General features: G+C 34.7%; 1 protein-coding gene across 1 annotated transcript in view; it reads right to left on the bottom strand.

Moving 5' to 3' along the window:
* The window catches only part of LOC134475323 (periphilin-1-like), a 31,187-nt gene that overhangs the window by 5,468 nt on the left and 874 nt on the right, over positions 1 to 24,845 (bottom strand). The window contains exon 2 of the mRNA XM_063245582.1: positions 24,594 to 24,845. This exon is cut by the window's right edge and continues 272 nt beyond it. Coding sequence (XP_063101652.1) covers positions 24,594 to 24,845 — 252 coding nt within the window. The remainder of the gene's footprint in view (positions 1 to 24,593) is intronic.

Genomic DNA, 24,845 nt, shown 5'->3' with positions numbered 1-24,845 from the left:
ATCGATTGTGTTCTTGAATTATTATGGTGCATCATAATAATTATATTGTTATTTTTATGTTCTGTTCGTTACATACCAATGATCAGTTATCACATACCTATGGAAAGTTTCATTTATTACATATGTAAACACCTGTGAATTTTATAATATGGGGTGATTAAATTTAAATTTTCATATTAAAGTTAGATACATATATGTATTAATATAGCATCAATTTTCCTTTACCTTTGCTTTTACTGAAAATTTCAAGCGGTTTTAATTGATTATTTTCTATAGACACGGCCATGGAAATCACGTAAGGTGTCATATTTTAACATTATGTATTGCAGTGTATCTTGAGTAATGAGTAATATATGAATATATCTCTTCTGACAATGAGATTTTTCAACTGATAGTCTTGTTAGGTGCATTTATTTAAAGCAAAAATTGCTGTTCTACATTTGATTCTGTTAACTGTATTCTGTCTTGGATGAGGGATTCAAGTTTTTAAATTACTTTTTAAAGATTGTAAGGTGTATTTGTTAGTGGCCTTAATTGCAATCCGAAGCAGAATCATCAGACCCAATAAATATTAAACCTCATTTCACTTTATTTCACATCCCCAGTTATCATCTAAGTAAAATTTGATCTGCCTCTTTTTAAGTGCCTCCAAAATGTGCAGTCATAGTGTGTGTGTGTGTGTGTGTGTGTGTGTGTGTGTGTGTCTGTAGTAATACAGAATTTCAAAAAATTGAACATTAAGAAATCACTACTTGATAAATTAGGTATTTTCTTCTTAGAAATAGTTGTTCAAGTTACAAAATTAAAGCCTACAAAGTGGATATTAAAGCAGTGAGACTGCAAACAGTTCTGTTCAGTGATCCAAAACATCTTAGTAATGTGGTTATCAAACATACATACTTAAATATATGTGCAGTTATATCCTTTAAAGCATTTTCCTTTTGTTTACAATAGCAATTACACATTTTGAGTTTTATTACTCCTATATTTCTTATTACTTTTTATACTAGAGACACTATGATATTTATAAATATGATTCTTATTTATTTCACTTATGCAGATAGTGTCAAGTTGCGTCCTACCTAGCAAGGCCTGAAGATCATTTTTTGTAGCTGAGTAATATTCCATTATATAAAGTACCACATACTTTTCATCCATTCAGCATTTGATGGGTGTTTTGTTTGTTTCCAAGTTATAACTATTACAATTTGTACTGCTATGAACATGGGGCACACATATCACTCTGATATTATCTTTTCATTATTTCGGAGAAAATATGCAGGAGAAGAATAGCTTTATTGAAAGAGACTTCCATCACTAGATTTCTGAGAAATGTCCATAGTGATTTCCAAAGTGATTGCAGTCTACACTGACACAAACAGTGTCTCTTTTCCCCTGAAGCCACACCAACAGTAGTTATCAGATGATTTCTTGAGGGCAGCTATTCTTTCTAGAGTGAGATGAAATCTCAATGGTGTTTTAACATGCATTTCTCAAATGACCAGTGATGATAAACATTTTTTCATATATTCCTTTGCTATTCGTATATCTTCATCTGAGGCACGTGTTCATCTCAGATGCATCTTTTGAAGAGGGTCTTTAAATTTGGGGAGCTAGGTTATTTTCAATCCTTTATATGTTCTGTATATGAGTGCTTTGTCCGAAGGTTTGACGGCTACAATTATTACCCATTCTATGGGTTTTCTATTAACTCTGTCCTCTTATTCCACCAAACACAATCTGGTAGGACCCTGCACAGTGACCTTAAGCAGCCAGAGAGTTTTGCTGAGCCACATGGGGCATGCTGAAAGTCCACCTAGTGCGCATGCTCGCGTCTGAGGAGCTGGTGAAGTGACATTAAGAATCCAGCGAATACAGGAAAATGCAAAACGTAAGAGCGACATACAATACCAAAACTCCAGCCCTGGGTATTTAGCTCAGTGACATAAGTGTGTGCCTTGCAAGTGCATGGTCATGAGTTTGATCCCCAGTACAGGTAAACAAAACAAAACAAAACAAAACAAAACAAAAACCTCCAGCCGTTCCAATGTAGCTTAGGGGACATGCACATAGAATAAAATGTAAGCAATACAACTGAAACTCCTGAAATGAAAGCAACTGAAGAAAGTAAAGAACTCCGGGAACCTATAAAAGGCTTCAAATGAGAAATAGTCTCCCAGGTAAAAGAAGAAATGATAAATAGAATGAAAGAAATGTGGAACACATCTAAAGAAGTCGTAATTAAAAGATTAGAGGAACAATGCAAAAAGATGGAAAGCTTGAATGAACAATGTATGAAGAGATGACATAGAATGCAAAAGATTCAAAGAGATACACTGAAAATCAAAATTTTCATTGAATGCTGGTAAACCTGCCTCAATGAAAGTGAAGATAGGCTTTTAGACCTCACAGACAAGATTGCAGCTAGTGACCAGGAAGGAAAGATTTTTAAAAATAACAAGGAATCAATAAATAATAATTCAACAGCTACAACATGATGCAAAGAAAAACAACATAAAATTGATAGGTATAAATGAAAAAGAAGGTGCCCACACAAATGAAATCAAGAGCTTACTTACAAAATTAATAGCTGAAAGTTTCCCAAACACAAGAGTAGAAACTGGCATATAGATCAATGAAGCATATAGGACTCCAAATAGAACTACTCAAAGTACAACTACACCCAGACATATAATAATCAATGTCCCAGAAATCCAACATAAGAATAGAATATTAAAAACTGTTAGAAAGGACAGAACACCTTCAAAGTAAAGCCTATCACAATCACAATAGGTTTCTCAACACAAACTATAGCGCCAAGAAGAGCATGAAGCGAAGCATATTACTCCTAAAGAAAAGTAATTCTAACCCAAAATAATGTATCCTGCAATGAGTGCTTCAAAATGGATGGAGAAGTAAGATGCTTTCATGACAAAGAATAGTTGAGGAACTTCATGACTCTAATCCAACCATGCAAAGAATAATTAAAGGCATCCTAATAGACATACAAAAAAAAAACCACTAAGCATGGAAAACAATTAAACAGAGTAGAAAGGAAAAGAATCAACAGCAGAAGAATAACATTTCAAAAATAAACCAATACATATCAATTATAACTAGTAATGTAAATGGACTTAATTCACATATTAAAAGAAACAGACTGGCAGAATAGATCACGAAACAATTTTCAACCATATGCTGCACACAAGAAATTTATGTAACCCTAAAGGAAACTCACAGACAGAAATTCAAAGGATGGACAACAATATGTCATGCAACAGGAAATCCTTCATAAAACAGGGGTAGATATTCTGTTTGCAGACAATGTGAACCTCAAACCAAGATTAATGAATAGAGATAAATGAGGTCACTGCATAATAGATAGTTGAAAAGTTCAAGAAGAGATAACATCCTGAAATATATATGTACCAAGCTTGTGAGCACCCAACTTTACAAAACAAATATGAACAGAAATGAGAAATAAAAATAACAATAGAACAATTATAATGGAATACCTCAACACCACACTGACACAAAGTGCCAGATCCATTAGACAGAAAATCATCAAAGGAATCACAATTCCTTCAAACCAGTGAATAAATGGTTTCTGTGCACATACACAGAGTGTTCCACCAAACAACATAGGAATATACATTTTTCTCATAAGCGCATGGGACAGTCTCTAAAGTAGACAATATACTAGACCATAGAATATGGTTAAGAAAATGCAAAATGATTGATACTGCCTTATGCATGTTATCGGAAGATAGCACCATGAAACTAGAAATTAATGACAAAAGAAACTTCAGAAAACCCTCAAACACATAAAAATTTAATAATACACTCTTGCGTATTCAGTGGATCACAGAGAAATTTAACACAGAAATTAAATAATATCTACAAACAAATGAAAACAGTAATACATCTTACCAGAATCTGTGGGATGCAATGAAAGCAGTCCTCAGAGGAAAATGTATTGCAGTGAATTACCACATCAGAAAACAGAAAGAACACAAATAAAATACCTGATGCTACACTTCAAACATCTTTTAAAGAAGCACAGTCAAACACAAAACCAAAATAAGCAAGGAAAATGTAAAGATCAGAGCAGAAATCAATGAAATAGAGACTAAGAAAACAATACAAGGAATCAATGAATCAAAGAGTTGTTCTTCCAAAAATAAATAAAATTGATAAACCCCTAGCCAACCTTGCTTGAAAAGGGAATAAAAAACTAAAATTCATGCAATAAGGAAGGAAAATGGTGAAACCACTATTGACCCTTTGGAAATACAGAAGATAATCAATACATATTTCAAAATCCTCTACTTTCCTAGGCTTGATAACACAGAAGAAATGGACACATTCCTAAAAACATACAAATTACCAAAGATGGATCGAGAAGATGTAAAACTGCTGAATAACCCGATTTTAATTAACAAATGTGAAAATGAAATTAAATCCTTACCAACAATGAAAAGGCCAGTTCCAGATGGATTTAATGCTGATTTCTATAAGAAATTAAAGAAGATTTAATCCTGACACTCCTCAAACTCTTCAATGGAATTGGAAGTGAAGCAATTCTCCTTATATCATTCCTGGCAGCAAGTATTACTCTAGTATCAAAACCAGTGAAAGATACCTCCATAAAAAGAACTACAGACCAATCATCTCAATGGATATAGATGCAAAAATTCTCAATAAAATATTGGCAAACATAATGCAGAAAATTATCTAGAAGACTATACACCATGATGAATTGGGATTCGTCTCAAGAATGCAGGTATGATTCAACATAGGCAAATCAATAAATGTAATCCACCATATAAACAGAGCCACAAATAACACTAACATGATCATTTCTATAGATGCAGAAAAATATTTTGATATGATTCAACATTTATTCATGTTAAGAAACTTACAGAAAAAATGGAACAGATGGGCTTTACCTCAATATGGTAAAAGTCATCTATGACACATCAACAGCCAGTATCATATTAAATGTTGAAAAATTGAAATTCTTTACTCTAAAATCTGGAACAAGACAAGGAGGCTCATTATCATTGTTCCTACTGAATATAGTGCTGGAAATACTAGTCACAGCAATTAGACAAGAAAGAGAAATCAAATGAGTAAGGATAGGAAAAGAAGTTAAATTATCCTTATTTGCAGATAACATGATACTCTACATAGAAGATCCTCAAAACTACATTGAAAGACTAGGTATAAGAACTAAATTCAGTAATGTAATTGGATACAAAGTCAACACTCAAAATCAGTAGCACTCCTTTAGACAAACAACAAACTCAGTGAGAGAGAAATGAGAGAATCCAAACCCTTCAAAATGGCATACAAAGAGATAAATACTTTGGAATCAATTTACAAAAGAAGTGGGGGCTGGAGATTTAGCTCAGTGGCATAAGTGGCTGCCTTGCAAGTGTTTGGCCATGAGTTTGATACCTGGTACAGATAAAAAAGCAAAAGACAAAAAAAAGTAAAATATCTATTCAGGTAAAATTATAGTGCCCTCAAAAAAAGAAGTTGAAGAGAATCTCAAAAATGGCAAGACATTCCTTGTTCATGGATAGGCAGAAAAAATATTGCAAAAGTGATCATTTCCCCAAAATTATTATACAGATTTAATGCAATTCCAATGACAATACCACTAGCATACCTTGCAAATCTAGAGAAACCATTCCAAACATTCACCTTGGACCAGACAAGTCCAAGAATAGCACAGGCAATTCTGGGCAACAAAGGCAAGGCAGGAGGCATCATATCTCCTGGGCAAGGTATACTACAAAGCTACTGTATTAAAATCTGCATGGTACTGGAATAAAAACATACCTGAAAATCAATGGAATAGATTAGAAGATACACATACAACTACAAACATACTTTCCCACCTTATCTTTGACAAGGGGGCCAAACACAATCACTAGAAGAAAAATAGTATCTTTGCAAAGTGGTGTTCAAAAACTGGCTCCCCATATTACAAAAACTGGCTCTCCATATGTATAGCACCATCTACTAAAGTAAAGTCAAAATGGATCAAAGATCTAAATACTAAAACAGAAACACTAAATCTGCTGAGAGTGGAGATCCTGAGAAATGGCAGAACAGTAAGCTGTACAGTAAACAACCTCTCGGAGAGAAACAGTACAGGTGCAGGAATATAACATTCTGGAGAAGACAAAAAGAAGCAAATGGGTCCCCTCGACCCAGGAAATATCTAAAGTGAGAATTGAAGCCCACAGACATAATTTTTTTATAAAAGAAAAACTTAAATAGAAGAAGGCACTAGTTTGTTTTCCATTAACCTGAAGCTGAAACCTCTCTGTAAGTTGCTCTGTTGAAACTTGAGGATGCCCAGTAACAGGGAAGTTGGTGGCTGGCTAGACTAAAGTGTTTGGTATGAAGACATTGTGGCTGAGGGGAACAGCCAACTAGAGAACTACACTGGCTTGTTGTGAGTATAATGAATTCAGTCCTCTCATGGCAGTGTACTATTGGCCTGGGGCCATTTTGGAGTTGGGCAGGATAAGCCCAGAGCCAGACCTGCAGGTACCTTCATTCAGCCACTCTTAGCTCAGAGGAGACTGGCGGAAATTGTTTGGACTGAGTCCCACCCCTTTAAGCAGTCCAACAGCCATTGCTGTGGTTTCCTTAAAATGATCACCAACCAGCTGTTCCCACTATGCAAATACTGTATGCTGTGAGGTTTCCATGTGGATAACCAGCTCAGGAGGGAAGTGCTAGCCTGCTCTACCCCTGCTTGTACTCCATCAGCCACCAAAAGCTCAAAAGCAAACAGTCTCATTCCACAGAAATTATAGTCAGCAAAAGAAGTGCCTGGGATCCGCCCCACTTATCTGGAAGAAACCAGGAATACAACAAGAGGAAGAAACAAAAGGCAGTCTCTGACCTGCAACCCAAGCAGTACTGGTCCAGGGGATGTACACATGAAAGAGATCGAGAGTCACACATCTGATGTTTCTTAAGCAACAGCAACTGAAAAAAGAAACAGTTTGAAAAGGCTATTAAAGAACTTAGAACAGAAGTAATATCTCAGCTAAAAGAAGAAATGAGAAAACATAATAAATGTATTGCTAATCAGTCTAATGAAGACACAGACTGAAGAATAGAGGAGAATAGAAAAATGAGGGAAATCTTCAAAGAAGAATATAATAAAAAATTAGAATACATGAAACAGATTCGCAGAGATCACCAGGAAATGAAAGACTCCATTGAAAGTAGGCAAAACTGCTTAAAAGACACTAAAAATAGAGTATCAAACCTTGTAGACAGGTTTGTAGCTGGTGATCACAAAAGGAAAAATCTCTTAAAAATAAGATGGAACCAGAATGTACAAATACAAAGGCTAGAAGATGACAAGAGAAACTATAACTTAAGAATAAAAAAACTGAGTGAAGAAGCAGGGGTAAACACAAAAGAAATACAAAGGCTATTTATAGAAATAATTAAGGAAAAAGTCTGAAGCATAGGAAAAGGCAATTATATTCCAATAAGAGAGTCATACAGGACTCCAGGAAGCTATAAAATCAAAATAGATCTATACCAAGACATATAATCATCAAGATTCAAGAAATTCAACTGAAGAACACAATACTAAAAGCTGTCAAAAAAGAAACAGATCAGCCATAAACAAAAACCCATCACAATCATGACAGACTTCTTGACACATATCATCCAATCAAGAAGCACTTGGAGAAAAGTATTCCATGTCCTGAAAGAAAATAACCCCCAATCGAGATTGATGTACCCTGAAAAATAATTTCTCAAAATTAATGGAGAAACAAGATGCTTCCATGACAAAGAGGACCTGCGGGAGTTCACCACCACACAAACCCTACAAAAAATATGGAATGACATTTTAGAGAGAGAGAGAAAGTCCCTGGTCCCAGAAATAACAAGAGAGGAGGCTCACTGAATGGGCAGAGAGTGGAATGAAGGGGAAAATTAGACAAACAACTACAGAAAAATAGCCTGTCAAAGGTAAGGCAGAAAAACTTGGCCATAATCACTAATATAGATGGCCTCGATTCACCAATAAAAAGAATCACAGGCAGACTGTATCAGGAGATAGGGTCTAGCAGTATGCTTTAAATAAGAAATACAATTAAGGCAGATGGGAGTTTATAGACTGAAAATCAAAGATGAGGAAACAATGCTATTTGTGAAAGGGAACAAGAAACAAATGGAGAATAGATTGTCATTCAGCTGCCGATAGGTTAGAAAGTCATGACATGTTTATACAATAAAAAACTAATCCAGTATAAAGAAAGAAAACTTTGAGACTCTTATAGACAAATGGATACAGCTTTATAACATGCTCAGCGGTAAAAAGATTCAGAATCACTTAGGTGAATAGTGGTTTGCCTCCCTAATACAAAAAAAAAAAAAAAAAAAAAAAAAAAACCTAAAAAGATTTTTGGGATCCAAAATGTCAGTACTTTCCATGAAATTGAAAAGGGAGAAATTGTCAAAAAAGAAGGCAGTGCTCATTGTTAATCTATTATCATAATTTGAAACCCATATTATTTTTGTTGGTCAGTTTCATTTGGTTTTATTGTTTCAGTTTGTCTTCTGGTATTATGGACAACTATCCCAAAGATAGCAAGGTATATTACGGTAACTATTTTTGATTACCTATTAGCTTGATTTGAAGCCCTGTATTGTTTTCACTATTTTGTTTTGACTGATTTTTTTTTTTCTATTCTGTTATGTTTGACAGGATTAAGTTTGATGGTATAGGCAACTACTTTGTTTTTTGTTTGTTTGTTTGTTTGTTTGTTTGTTTGTTTTTTGTCTTTTTGTCAGTACCAGGGATCGAACTCACGACTGCCTGCTTCCAAGGCAGGCACTTATGCCGCTGAGCTAAATCCCCAGGCCCCTAGGAAACTACTTTGAAGACAATAAGATACAGTATGATACCCATTCGGGTTGAACTATTATCTTCTTTAAAGATACATTGTAGAATGTATCTAATGTTTTTTATTGGTTTTGTTCTGTGCATTTTTGTTCAATTTTATTATGCCTGATGATATGGGCAATTATTTGAAGATAACAAGTGGTATTATGGTAGTCATCATTAATCTCCTTATATTTTGTTTTTAAATTATGTACTATGATCCTTTTCTTTTGATTGAATCTTATTTTATTTTGTCTCATTTGGTTTTATTCTCTTCAAAATAAGAAAAAGAACAACTGAAGGAATTCATGACTATTAAATGAATCCTACACAGAACACTGAAAGATATTTTAGAGAAAGATCAATAAGACCATGGTTCCAGGAACAGTGGCAGAGAGGTAACACCAAGCAGAGAAGACAACTGAGAGGAGGGGTAAGGTAGGCAGCCAGTGGCAGGAAAATAGCAACCCAGAAATGAGCCAGCCAGTGCATGTTGGCCTTAAGCATTACTGCGGTCAGCCTCAATTCACCAGTAAAAAGAAAAATAAGCAGAGAGCATTAGCAGACGGGATCCATCTATATGATTCATACAAAAAGCACATTAAACCCAAAAGTGGATTCATAGACAGAAAGACAAGGGAAAACGAACAGTTATCTATGTGACAGGGAACCAGAAAAAAAGAGGGGATAACTAGCCCATTGGCTGCAGAGCTGAAAAGAAGACATGGAATTTTATTTATTTTATTGTATTTATGTATTTATTTACTCATTTATAAACCAAAGATCAAACTCAAGACCTTGCACTTACCAGGCAATCTCTTAAGCCACTTAATTAAATCCTTAGTTCAACATGGCATATTTATACAGTGAAAGCAATTCAGCTATAAAGAAAGATAACTTTGAGGCTCTTCTAGGTAAGTGGATATAACTGGAGATCATGCTTAAGAATGTAATGTTTCAGGTTCACATGGATGAACCTGGCCTTTTAATGCAGTGATCCCCACCTGGAAGCTAGTCCAATGTACAGGCAGGTGCTGGATGAAGACAGCCAGACCCAAGCCTCTCTCTATGAGCCAGTGCCATTTACAGACTGCGGAGAGAGAGAACAAGGCCTCACAAGGAATCCATACCCACCTGGAAACCATATCATTTTCACCGTTTTGTTGGGTTGGGTTTTATTCTCTCTTGTTTTGCTTGAATCTGTTAAATATGATGGTATCAGCAGCCATTTAAAAGACAGCAAGATGTATTATGGTAGTCATTTTGAATTCACTATTGGCTTGTTTAGAAATATTTTATTGCATTCATTGCTGTGTTTTTATTGTTTCTATTGTTTTCTGTTCAACTTTTAATATGTCTGAAGATATTTGCAGCTATCTTGAAGACAACAAAAAGCATTATGGTAACTATTGTTGATTTTGTAAGGGTTTGAAATCCTATATCACTGACACTGATTTATTTTGCTTGGTTTTATTCTGTTTTGTTTTCCTGGGTATTATTCTCTTTGTATTAAAATTAAAAAAATAAAAATGAAAAAGAAAGAAATTTGACATGCTAGTATTCTTCTCCTTTCTGCTGACACTGACCATTCTGAGGATGACCTAGATGATAAACTGGTTTTAATTAAAGATTTAAGCTTCTGATGCCTGCATACAAATTGGAAGGAACATTTCAGAGTTATGCATAGCACTGTAGTGGCTGTTAAGTTCTCCAGAGAAACGCTATGACCTGCTGACCCTGCATGAGATACCTCCCCGATGTACATATCTCAAGCAATCTTCCTCACATCAGTCAGACTGACTGTAATTTGAGAAAAAAAAAAAAAAAAAAAAAAAAAAAAAACTAAATGCTTTATTTTTTATTCTCTTCCAGTTTGATGAACAAAAGACGATTTTATACATTTTCTGTAGCTTTTACTCTCGAAAGTTTTATAGGCTGGATCATGGGATTCTGGCCCAATACTGTATCAGTGTTTGGGGCATGAAGTTGCAGACCGATAGTTTGACAACAGTGGCAATACTGGCTTAAGGAATTGCCTAGTGTTGTAAGAGTTACTGGCGTCATGATTAGGCATAATGACCACCATGAATAATCTCCTCCAAATTAGCATTTGTACTGCAAGTTGTTCTCAGGTAGTCAGACTAAAAAGACTAGAATAAGTAACTTCTCATTGAATGCATATATATCAACACACACTTGTGTGGATCCAGAGAAAAGATGCCAAAAATTGGCAAAATTAATTTCGAATTTCTGGCCCTATAAAGATATATAAAATGTCTATAAAAGAACTCAAATTGTTTTTTAAAGAAGCTTACTGAATTTCAGGAAAATACTTAGAATGAAAAAACATGAAGAAAAAGTGAAATGTATACATCATCAGAATTCAAGAGGAAATAGAGCAAAATAAAAGAATAGACAACTTAAACTTGGAACCCATATTTCCTAAACACTTTCTCAGACACTTACTGTGAAGCAATTTCACATAACATATCTAGTAAGTCTAAATTGTGACTGTGTCTCATCACATGTGGTCAGATATGAAATTTTCAAATTGTGGAAAAATGTAGACCTCCAGAAAGTTTCTACATTTTGGAGAAATTCAGATTTCTTATTTTGGGGGTAGGATTTTAAAACCTGTATTAAAGTCATTTACTGGTGTATGATAGAGAGTGTGAACCTTTTAGATCTTTCATTAATGTAGACAGCTTGCTTTGGCACATGTGCCATTGGTTTGCAAACTGCTTTATGATGCAATATGTATTCATGTATTGATTACCAAAGTTCTAGTGTGAAATAAATTGATATATTTAGTGAATTTCATTTCTTTTGTAAATTTTAAATAATTTAGTATGTTTTTAAATTCAAGTGAGCAGCAAAGACTCAGAAGATTTTTACAGTAATCAGCAGTTAGTGAAGAATTTAGCAATGCCGAAGATGAACAGCGACCCCAAACAACCTCAATATTACACTGATTTGGCTTTCTGCTGGATCCAGTGAGTTAGGCCGAGGCGTGGAACCCTGTCCCAGCCTGGCGGACCTCTCTCACTTTCCTGGGGGCCAGGCCCTGGCTTCCTGCCAAGACCAGTGAGGTGGGCCAAGGCACAGAACCCTGTCCTAGCCTGGCATACCTCTCTCACTTGCCTGGGAGCCAGGCCGTGGCTTCCTTCCAGGAACAGTGAATTGGGCCGAACCTCAGAACCCTGTCCCAGCCTGGCCAACCTCTCTCCCTCACTTGGAACAGAACTTGAAGCTTAAAAATATAGGAAAATGACAAAATGAAACACCAAAATGCAAACTCAAACATCCAGCCCAACCCAAGAAAGCCTAGGAGCCATGTGCATAGAAGAAAATACATGCCACATACCTGAAATAACTGAAATAATAGTAACTGAAATACAGAAGCAACTCTAGGAAGCCTTAAAGGAATTCAAACTAGAAATAATTTTCCAAGTAAAAGAAGAAATGATAAAAGAAATGAAGGAGATGCTGAATATATCTAAAGAAGGCACAGTAAAATGATTGGAGGAACTAAACAAAAAGATAGAATCCCTGGATGAACAATATAAGAAACAAACAGAATATATAAAGCAGATGCAAAAAGATATACAGGAAATTAAAAACTCCATTAAAAGTTGTAAAAACCACCTCAATGAATGTGAAGATAGGATTTCAGATCTCAAAAACAAGATTGCAGCCAATGAACAGGAAAGGAAAGGTATTTTAAAAATAACAAGAAATTAGGAAATAACAATTCAACACCTGCAAAATGATACAAAGAGGAACAGCATAAGGTTGATAGGGATAAATGAAAAAGAAGAGGACAACACAAAGGATGTCAAGAGGATATTTAGATAAGAAATAGCTGAAAATTGCCCAAACATGAGATTGGAAACTGATATCAAGATCAATGAAGCATATAGAACTCCAAATAGCCATAACCAAAATAAAACTACACCCAGACTTTTAATAATTGCCATCCAATAAACTGAACAAAAGAATAGATTATCAAAAGTTGTCAGTGAGAAAAACAGATCACCTATAAATGAAAACCTATCACAATTACAGCAGACTTCTCAGCACAAAGAATAAAGTAAAGAAGAAAGAGCATGGAGTGAAGTATTTCAGATCCTAAAGGAAAATAATTCCCAACCTAGACTGATGTACCTTTCAAAACTGTCCTTCAGAATTGATGGAGAATTAAGATACTTCCATGACAAAGAGCAGCTGAAGAACTTCATGAACACCATGCCAATCCTTAAAAGAATATTGAACGATAGTTTAGATAAACTTAGGAAAAAAAACCACTAAGCAAATCATATAATTAAACAGAATGGAAAGATAAAGATGCAACAGCAGAAAAATAACATGTCAAAAATAAAACAGCATATAACAGTTATACCCATTAATGTAAATGGTCTCAATGCAGAAATTAAAAAAAAAAACAAAAACAAAACAAAACAACAACAACAACAACAACAACAACAAAAAAAAAAAACAGTGGCCAAATGGATCAAGAAACAACATCCAACCATATGCTGTCTACAAGAAACCCATTTAACCTAAAATGAAACTCAGACTATAAGTCTAAGGATGAAAAACACATCTTTATACAACAGGGACACCCCAAAGAGCAGGCTTAGCTATTTGTTTGCAGACAACGTGAATTTAAATCCAAGAATGATCAAAAGGGATAAAGAAGGTCACTACATACTGGTTAGAGGAAAACTTCAAGAGGAAGACATACCAAACTTAAATATATATGCAACAAATTCTAGAGCATGGAATTACATAAAGACAGTTAATAGAAATGAAAAACAAATTAGCAATAACACAATTACAACAGGAGAGCTTAACACATCATTGACACCAAGGGACAGATCAATCAGACAGAAAATCACCAAGGAAATAATAGAGCTGAATCACATATATGACCAAATGGACTTGATAGACATATACAGAATGGTCCATCTGAAAACATCACCATATACATTATTCTCAGCAGTACATGGGACATTCACTAAAATAGACAATATACTAGTCCTCAGAACATATTTAAATAAATGCAAAAGAGTTGAAATTATTACATGCATGTTATCAGATCATAGCACCATGAAACTAGTAATTAATGATAAAAGAATCTGCAAAAATTCCACAAACACATGGGAAATGAATAACACACTGTTGATTGATCAGTGGGTCACAGTGAAAATTAAATAAGAAATTAATCAATAACTACAAGCAAGCAAAAACACAAATACCACTTCCCAGAATCTGTGGGATGCAATTAAGCTGTCCTGAGGAAAATTTATTTCACTGTGTACCTACATCAGGAAAACAGAATGAATACAAATAAATAACCTGATGCTACACCTCAAACATCTAGAAAAAGATGAACAAGACATGTCTAAAGGGAAAAAAGGAAGGAAATTATAAAAATATGAACATAAATTAATGCAATAGAGACTAATAAATCAATCCAAAGAATCAATGAATCAAAGAGTCGATTCTTTGAAAAAATAAATAAAATTGATAACCTCGTAGCCAATCTTATTTTAAAAAGGGAATAAAAAGCTCAAATTCATGCAATAAGGAATGAAAAAGGTGAAATCACTACAGACTCTGAAGAAATACAGAAGCTCATCTACACCTACTTTGAAAACCTCTACTCTGATAGGTTTGATAATATAGAAGAGATTGATTCCTAGAAATACATGAAAAACAAAAGCTAGGTCAAGAAGATGTAAAACTGCTGAATAACTCAAACTTTATTAATGAAATTTACTGTAATTAAGTCTTTATCTACACAGAAGAGCCCAGGCCCAGACGGATTCACTGCAGAATTCTACAAGAAATGCAAAGAAGTAATAATGCCGACACTTCTCAAAATCTTCATTGAAATTGAAAGGGAAGCAATCCTTCCTAAGTAATTCCTGGAAGCAAAGATTACTCTAGTACCAAACCCTGAGAAAGACCCAACTAAAACAGACAAATACAGGCCAGTCTTCCTTAATGAACACAGACGCAATAATCCTCAATAAAATATTGGCAAATAGGATGCAGCAAATCATCGAGAAGATTATACACCATGAACAAGTGGGATTCATCCCAGGCATGCAGGGATGGTTAAACATACATAAACAATAAATGTAATCCAGCGCTTCAATAACCTAAAAGCGAGAATCACATAATCATCTCTATAGATGCAAAAAAACCTTTTGATAAGGTCGAATATTCATTCATGATAAGAACCTTACAGAAAATTGGAATAGATGGTTTTTACCTCAGTATGATAAAGGTCATCTGTGACAAACTTACAGCCAGTATCATAATAAGTGCAAAAGAGTTCCTGCCAAGACCAGTGAGTTAAGGCTTTTACCTTAAAATCAGGCACAGACAAAGATGTATCTTATCACTGCACCTACTTAATATAGTACTGGAAATACTAACCAGAGCAATTAGACAAGAGAGAGAAATAAATGCGGTAAAGATTGGTAAAGAGGAAGTTGAATTATCATTTTGCAGATGACATGATACTCTACACGGAAGACCCCCAAAACTCCACTGAAAGACTCCTAAATGTAATAAATAAATTCAGCAATTTAGCTGGATACAAAATCAAAACTCAAAAATGCATGGAATTGCTATACACTAACAAAAAAATCACAGAGAGAAAGAAAGAGAAGCTGCATCCTTCACACTAGAAACCAAAAAATGAAATATTTAGGAATTATTCTCATGCAAGAATCTAAAGATCCAAATATGGAAATTATAGTACATTGATAAAAGAAATTGAAGATAATCTCAGAAAATGGAAAGACATCCCTTGCTCATGGATAGGATGAAAAAATGTGTGAAAATGGCCATTCTCCCAAAACAGCTATTCAGATTCAAGGCAATCCCAATAAAAATACCATCAACATACCTCATGTATCTAGAGAAATCACTCCTCAAATTCATCTGGAACCAGAAGAGACCTAGAATAGCAAAGACAGTTTTAATTAGCAAAGGCAAGGCAGAAGGCATCACAATCCTTGACTTGAATTTACACTACAAACCAACTGTAGTAAAATCAACATGGTACTGGAATCAAAACAGAGCGGAAGACCAATGGAATAGAGTAGAAGATACAACCATAACTACAAACACACTCAACCACTTTATCTTTGATAAAAGGGCCAAAAATGTTCAATGGAACTACGGCAGTCTCTTTAATAAATGGTGTTGGAAAAACTGGCTCTCCATATGCCGAAAACTAAAACTAGACCAATGCATATCACCATGTACTAAAATAAAATCTAAATGGATCAAAGACCTAAATATCAAAACAGAAACAATAAATCCATTGGAGGAAAAATTGGGTAAAATCTTGAAGACATAGCAGTAGATAGAGAATTCATGAACAGGACTCAAACCGCATTCCCAGAGTCAATAATTGGAATCACCTCTTATTAAAAAGTTTCTGCATGTCAAAAAAATCTGCAGCATAGTGAAAAGAAAACCCACAAACTGGGAAAAAATATCAGTGAACTGCCCCTCAGACAAAGGACTTCTGTCTAACACATATAAAGAATTAAATAAATCAGACCCCCGAAATTCAAAGACTCAATCCAAAAATGGGCATCTGAGATGAATAAACAATTTTCAGATGAAGAAATACAAATGGTAAATAAATATATGAGAAAATGTTCATCATAAATAGTCATTAGAGAAATGCAAATTAAAACCACACTGAGATTTATCTCACTCCTGAAAGAATGGCCAAGATCAAGAAAACCACCAACAACAAATGCTGGAGAGGCTTGGGGAAAAAGGAAATCTCCTGCACTCTTGGTGGAGTGTAGACTAATGCAATCATTATGGAGGTCAGTCTGGAGATTTCTCAGAACGCTGGGACTGGAAGCCCCATTTGACCCAGCTATTCCACTTCTAGGCATATTTCCAGAAGAACTGAAAACATCATACCACAGTGATATATATGCACCCATGTTTATAGCAGCACAATTCGTAATAGCCAGATCTTGGAAACAACCTAAGTGTCCATCAACTGAGGAATGGATAAAAAAAGTTGTGTTATTTTTATACAATGGAGTAGTACTCAGCTATAATGAATGATCACATTGAGACATTTATAAATAAATGGACACAGGTTGAGATCATACTCATAAGTGAAATAAATCAAACTCACATGTATAAATACCGAAGTTTCCCTAGTATAAAAAATGATAAGAATACATAAAAGTATGTGGTAATCATGATTCCCAATCATATTGCTTTGAAGCCATATAATGTTTTCATTCATTAATTGCAATGGTTTTAACCTGGGTTGTTCGATTTTAGTATCTGTGATGGTACGAATAGCTATTTTGAAGAAAACATTACATCATAAAAGTTAGTGCTGATTTACTATCATCTTGTTTTGAAGTCCCATCAACCTGTTGTACATCTGTTTCCACTGGTTTTAACACATTGTATCTTACTATATTTTACTATATGCGATAGTATAAACAAAAATCTTTTATAGGTAAAGAGATAATATAGAAACCGTTGTTCATTTTCTGTTAGCTGGTTCTAAATACCCTGTAATTCTTTCATTCTCTTGAATGGCTTCACACTGTCTTGATATGCTTAATGCTATAGTATACAAATTTATACTCAAATAATAAAGGAAAGAGGCACTATGGTGACTACTATTATGTGAGATTATCTGGTAGTGAAACACCATGATGCTTAAATTGTTCAGTTCTAATCTGTGTTGTTCTCTTACCATGTCCTCTTTTATCTCAATCTCCCCCATTTTTTAAATTAATCTATTTTTCCTTATTTTTTTTTCAACTAAGGGAAAACTAAATTTAAAAATAGTGGGATATATTATAATAACTTTTTGTTTTCCTATTAACGTGATTTGAGCCCCAGTATTGCTCTCCCCATCTTGTTCTGTCTGATTTTACTGTATTCTATTTTGTTTGATAGTATCAAGTTTGAGGGTATAGGCAACCACTTTGAAGGCAGTGAGATTTACTATGATGCCCATTATGGTTTGACTATTATCTTCTTTTGAAGTCCTGTAAGGTCTCCAGTGTAGGTTTTATTGGTCTTGTTCTGTACTGTTTTGGTCAATTCTGTTATACCTGATGGTATAGGCACCTCTTTTTAAAGATAGCAAGAGGCACAATGGTAACCATTTTGATCACCCTGTGTTCTATTTTTGCATCATGTACTATGGCCATCCTTCTGTTCTAACTGAATCTGTTTTGTTTAGTCACAGTTGGTTTTATTCTCTTCAAAAAAAAGTAATAAGAACTGTGGGAGTAATATAACCCAAAACGTGTAATTGTTATTGTAAAAAAGAGAGGAAAGGAAGGTGGTCTAAGGAATATTACCGCATGTATGTTTGAGTGTGTAGGATGGAGAACCATCTAACGGAGCTTTTGTTGAATCATTGAATGGAACTGTCTTCAATCTCACTGAATGAATGCCCATTATATGCTTTAATTTTGTGATTTGGACAACTTTTTCTAAATGACAATATGTAACCTAATAACTAGTGGTTCCTTACTGTATATATTTTTCTGGAAATTCTGTATTACTTGTAACATTTTATTGCTTTGTTTTTTATTTCCTTTCTTTTTTCTCTTTAAATAATAAAAAATGTTACAGTGATTTTCAAAAATTTTGCAAACTAACCTAAATTATTATGTGTTTATATTACTTGGAGGATAGTCATCATAACCAATAAAGTTAACAATTGCAATATACAATATTTAGATTTGAAACAATTTTAAAGGTATTAATTTAAAAGGTGCAAACTCATTTCAAATACAGTTCAATTATGTTCAAACATAGCTGGTTTTTCTCTGTGCAAATTCCCTATTTACTGAAATGTTTGGTTGTTATAGGAGAAAGTCATAGTGTAGTAGATGATACTTTTAGAGTCCTTCAATCTTACTTCTGGTTTTAATACTTTTTATCAATATGAATATTTTATGTATCAGTTTGCTCATTGTAAAACCAAGGATTACAATATTCCTATGTTTATGGGACATTGCTGCCTTTAAATGAGATGTTATGAGTAAAACGCTCATAACTGCCAACGCTGAAAATAGTTATTTGTCTGTTAGTGACAGAGGTCACTACAAAGTTGCTCTGAGGGGGATTTAAAATTAACCAGTTGGCTTTCCATGTTTACCTGTGAGCGTCCCAAGCATAAATCCATGTCTGGAGATTAATAGTAAGTGAAACTCTATGAATCACTGGCCTTCACTGAGCCTTGAAATGGCCTGGATGCCATGATGCTTCAAAGGACAAGATAGATCCACAGCTAAAGACACCTGGCTCCAAAATCTACTACCAAAATATAGATTTTAGCCACAGGTTCAATTCCTCCAATAAATATCAACATGGAGATAATATAGTTCTCCCCAATAAGCACAATCTACTGCTTGGAAGAGTATCTAAAATGACTCTGAATGTTCTGATGAGTTTTCCTCAATATCTCCACCCTTTTTTTTTTTTAAACCAAATAAATACTGGCTGCCCAGAGAAATTCTTTGTCTCCGGCCACAGAGAATCTCAAATTTTGCAAGAGGATCTGATTCTCCTGGATCCCTAATGTCATACCACTCTTTTCTTTTATTTAAGCCTTTGCTATCCACACATTTGTGGGGGTTGTGGGTCTGATCAATCCACAATAAGATAACAGCAGTAATTTGTCTTAGAATTAGAGAAATAAAGATGTATTTTCTTTCACAAAATGTGCATCTACTGATGTGGATTACTAATTATATATAATCTTTGCTTCTTTTTTAGCATTTTTCAACAGTACTAATCAAAGATTTTTCTCCCCAGAATAGCATGATTCTTCTATAGTTTTACAAATGAAGACATGACTCATGTTTGTGTGAGACTGTGCGTGTATGTCTTCCATAGTTTTACAAATGAACACATTACTCATGTTTGTGTGAGATTGCATGTGTATGTCTATACAGATGTCTATCCATACTTCTAAACGTTACAGTGTTTTGAGATTTTTTTGGATAACCTGTTTGTGAAAGAGGGGTGTTAGAGTCTTCCACTGTGAATGTATTGGTGTGTCTCTGTTCTTTTGGCCTTTTACACCTAGTAGTTTCTGTTTCATTGATTGGGTGCACTAGATTTTGGATACATATATTTAAAATTATTTCTTCCTAGTGAACTATTCTCTTTCCCAATATGTAGCGTGATCTTCTTTTGTCTCTTTTGATGATCAGTTTGAACTTGAAGTCTACTTTGTGAGAAATTAGAATCTACAATCAATCTTTCATTTTTTTCTGTACTGGTTACATGGAGAATGTTTTCCCATAATTTCTGCTTTGGTTTACGTTTCTTTGATTTTTAATGGATAAAATGTGCCTATAATGTGCAGCATACAGTTAGGTTTTTTGTTGTTATTTCAGGATGACAGTCTGTGTCATTCATGTTGCTTTGTGAATTTTTCATTGTTGCTTCCTTTCTCTTTCCACTTTGTTTAACTACTCCTCCAGTTTGGTGTGTTATGTCCTTTGTACTGTGGGGATATGTGCCTTGCTGCATCTTTTTAGATTTTTTATGAGTATTATCTGCAGTGCTGGTTTTGGTGGTTGTTGTAGTCAGGGGTTGTGAGGAGAACAATTAGAATCAGGACATGAAATTTATAACATTATTTTATGATGTTCACCCAGAGTTAACACAAGAAAGGGTAGGACATCTATCCACAACACCAAAGACACACAGTATTTAATCAAGAGCCTGAATCCCAGAGCAACGTCCTGTATGAGTTTAGATGAAGACCTGGAGCTCATGACAATGTTTCCCACAATTCCAACTGGAGGTGCAGAGCACAAAAAGAAGAACTCATGCCAGTCTCATTTAGAATCTGTGCTGGGAAGGCCCTAAGGACAGTGGTAAATGCTAGAAAGTCTATGTCAGCAAGGTGAAGGAGCTGTACTGGTATTTGGGGGATTCAATGCTGGAACCTAGAAGTCACACTCAAAACAAAGTTCAGGGCTGTTTTGAAACACACCACAGCCATCCTCAGCAATACAGAGTTCCCATCCCTTTCAAGCATAAGCACATTCCAGTTCATGCCCTAAGGCCATCACAATGAGTTCATCCTGGAGACTAAGCAGCACATGTCTTCCCCTCCAAATCCAAGAAGCAATGCTCAATGTAAGGACCACAGCTTCCCCAGGAGAACCAAATGTTCAAACAGCAAACCTCAGTTAAACCTACAACACCTCAATGTCTGTCCTCTACTTCTCCATGTCTCTATTTATGCTGACAATTTTCCTCAAAAGAAACATCTATGCTCAGCACCATGGTGATTTAATTGAGCTGACATTAAGTTAACCACCAGTTTTTAATCCATAACAATCCACCCCTTGTCAACTTAATAACCTCACACATTTCTTTAAACTATCATCTTTAGTGGCAAATTTGTGAAAGTTACCGTATGTTATCCTATTGAGATTTGCATTAATACAAGAACTATGTATATACAGCTTTTTCTAGACTTATTCCTGCACAAACAATTTTAAAGCGTGACCAAACATCAACAATAAAGACAGTACTTTGATTAATTAACCTATTTACAAACATGTAAGACAACAGTGAAATCAAAGTAAAAGCACAATCACAAGGAGAGTCCTTGTTTTTCATTAACTTTTGATGTAGCATGGCAAGAATAAAATATGAGGATCTGCTGAAATTTAAATATATTCATTTTTCTATTGTCTCATTCTTCTAAGCATTTGATTTCTTCTGTTTCATCTCTACAACCCGCAGTTCTGCTGGAACCTTCTTTCTGGCCAAATGTTCAAATTACTCTCCTGGCTCTTTGCTCCAAATTTCTAACATAGGTCTGGTCACAACCTCACTAAAGTAACCATATCATCCTTCCCAACAGTAGACTTCACTAACATTTTCCATGCATCTCTAAATACAAACAGAATGAAGACCAACTTGCGGCCAAAGCGATATATATATATATTACCTTTACTCCAGCAGTTAGTCATTGAAGTCCCTCTCAACAGAAGTATCTCAAATCTCATCTTAACTGGCAGGATTTCCATCAGTACTATGATTTTTCAGGTTCCAACCAGAGTCTGCAAAAGACTACACAGCATACAGGGACTGTCTTTTTTGCCAGTTTCTCAGAGTCTTTCTAAATTAATTTCCAAGGCTCATAAGTCAAAGATCAGACAACAACACAGCAATGACCCTACTCTCCTGCTAGCAATTTCTGTTGAAGTCAGGGGTTATGAGGAGAACAATTAAAATCAAGACATGGAATTTATAACATTATTTTATGGTGGTCACCCAGAGTTAATACAAGAATGTGTAGGACATCTATCCACAACACCAAAGACACACAATATTTAATCAATTGCCTGAATCCCAGATCAATGTCTCATTTGCATCTAGATGAGGATCCAAAGCTCATGACAGTGCCACCCACAAGTCCAGCTGGAGGTTGAGAATCCACAAAAAATAGTCATGCCGGTCTCTTTTGCACATCTGTGCTGGGAAGGCCCAAAGATCATCAGTAAAAGCTAGAATGTCTATGTCAGTGAATTGAGTGAGCTGTGCTGGTAGGTTGAGGTTTCTCCACTAGTGCTGACAAGTCACACTAAAAACAAAGATGAGGGCTGTCATGAAAGGCACTACAACTTTCCTCAGCGATATGGAGGTCCCCAGGTCCACCAAAGATAAGCACAGGCCAGTACATGCCAGAAAGGCAACATTATGAGTTCATCTAGAAAATTAAACAGCATAGGTCTTTCCTTCTGGTGCCAAAAAGTAATGCTTGATGTAAGGACCAGGGTTTGCCCAGGAAAATCAATGGCTCAAATAGCAAAAGGTAGGATAACCCACAATGGCTCAATGCCTCAATGCCTCTCTTCTCCTTCTCCACGTCTCTAATTATGCTGACAACTTTCCTCAGGTAGTGCATCTAAGCTCAGAAAAAAGGTGATTTAATTCAGCTAGCTTTAAGTTAACTACCACATTTTAATCCATAACAATGGTGATAAATTTATTTAGATTCTCTTTGTTGCAAAAGTTTTCATTATACTATCAACTTGAGAGAGAGTTTTTTAGGGTATCATAATCTTGGAATTTCACTTGACTTATATTTTATAAAAGATAAGTACAACATCTTATTGGCAAAAATAAATGTTCAAGATAGTCTCACTTGAAAAACTAAAAAAAAATAAGTATTGCCTTAAATCAGTTTCTAAATTTGTGAAATGACATAAAAAATATTTTGAGGCATAAGATCTTTAAAGTTATACTGCTATGTTTACTTTTAATATAATCTTACTGTGCTTTGGAATAACTCTTTATGTAATGTCAGAGGACACTAAAAGTGATATCAAAAGTGTGGAAATGGAAAGACAAAAAGAATAAAGTAGAGAAATAATGATAAAACGTGACTTCTTCTAATGCCACAAAATCATATATTTTGTCTCATTGCCACTGGCTTCCTGGAAGAGACTAGTAAACCAGTTAACCGTCCCAATGATCTTAGTTAAAATTCTTAGTAACTCTGTGACTTGGTGATTGAGCAGTTATGAAGAACTACTTACCCAGACTTTTGATAAAGTGCACTGTGCAGAAATTGCAGTCTATTTTACTGTTTTTGCCCAAGAACACTTAGGGAAGATGAAATATAAATTACAAATTTTGGTTCAGTGCCACTGCATTGCTGGAAGAGGCTAAGAAATAAGTGAGCTGTCTCAATGATCCTAGATAAGATTCTTAAATAATCTGTGATTATTAAGAACACTTAGGGCAGATTCAGTATCTCTCAAAGTTAACAGAACAAAGAACTCAAAAGATTAAAATGTCACTCCCCCAAATCTGTAAATGATTTCATTCCAAGCATTGTATTAATCAGGATTGAGGTAGAGAATTTGGGTTTATAAAAACAAAACTTTACTACTCTTATTTATTTAAAGTTTTTTTACCACAGTTACTCAAAATGTTTGTCAAATACACCTCACTTTCTATCTCAGATTGCTCTTTCGCTTAGGCTTTTACATGAAACTAAGAAATTAGGGTAGTTAAAACTTGAGAATTATTTTAATAAAAGGGGCATATTGAATTCCTTTACTAATAAAAACATTTTATTCTGATGTATTTTAGGGATTTTAATTTTTCTGTTAACACTGAATGAGAATTATTCTCAGAGTAAATACCCTCTAAGATGCTAAAATATTCAGTTTATTGTGATGGCCTTTTTTAGCAATCATATCTCATGAAGCTTAAGACAAGCAACAAGTTAATAAAAATCACAAATTAGATTTCCAGTATTCCCACATGGCATCACTCACTATGAAATGTAAAAAGAATACCAATGTTCAGGTGCAATGATTTCTAACCTCGAAATTACAGTCATGCTTTCAAATGAATTACACAATGGGAGATTATGCAACATGCAAAAGTATAGAAAACTTCCCTCCAGGGCTGCTTCTTCAAAGCATAAACAATTAACTGACCATCATTATGGGAGTGGAAGAGGTATATACATTTTTGGATATAACATGTGGAAAAAAAACAAAGTCAAATATTTTAAACAGAATGTGTTAGATCTTTATTTAATATGGGAAAATCATAAATATTTCTCTTCATTGCTAACAGTCCATACATTAAGGATTTTAAGATTGCAGCAATAAAATGGATTTTCTTTCTGCCTGACCACTATAGCCCCTAAGAAGACTTTCCGATTATCTTGAGAAGCATGATACTCTGCAATAAAGTCTTTGAGATCTTTAAGAAGCTTGTCACCTATTTCTTGTAAATTTTGACTCAGTGAAAACTGTATAGGCCTTTCAAGTGAAGGATCCTTTTCAATCAACTGTCTTACCACCATCCCATAAGTTTCACTGTATAGTTGGTA

The sequence above is a fragment of the Cavia porcellus genome, unplaced genomic scaffold (genome assembly GCF_034190915.1).
Source record: "Cavia porcellus strain 051 isolate PalLab524CR breed Dunkin Hartley unplaced genomic scaffold, mCavPor4.1 scaffold_3, whole genome shotgun sequence".
Classification (NCBI taxonomy): domain Eukaryota; kingdom Metazoa; phylum Chordata; class Mammalia; order Rodentia; family Caviidae; genus Cavia; species Cavia porcellus.
The sequence above is the reverse complement of the archived record's forward strand: the minus strand, read 5'-3'. Positions and strand labels throughout refer to the sequence as shown.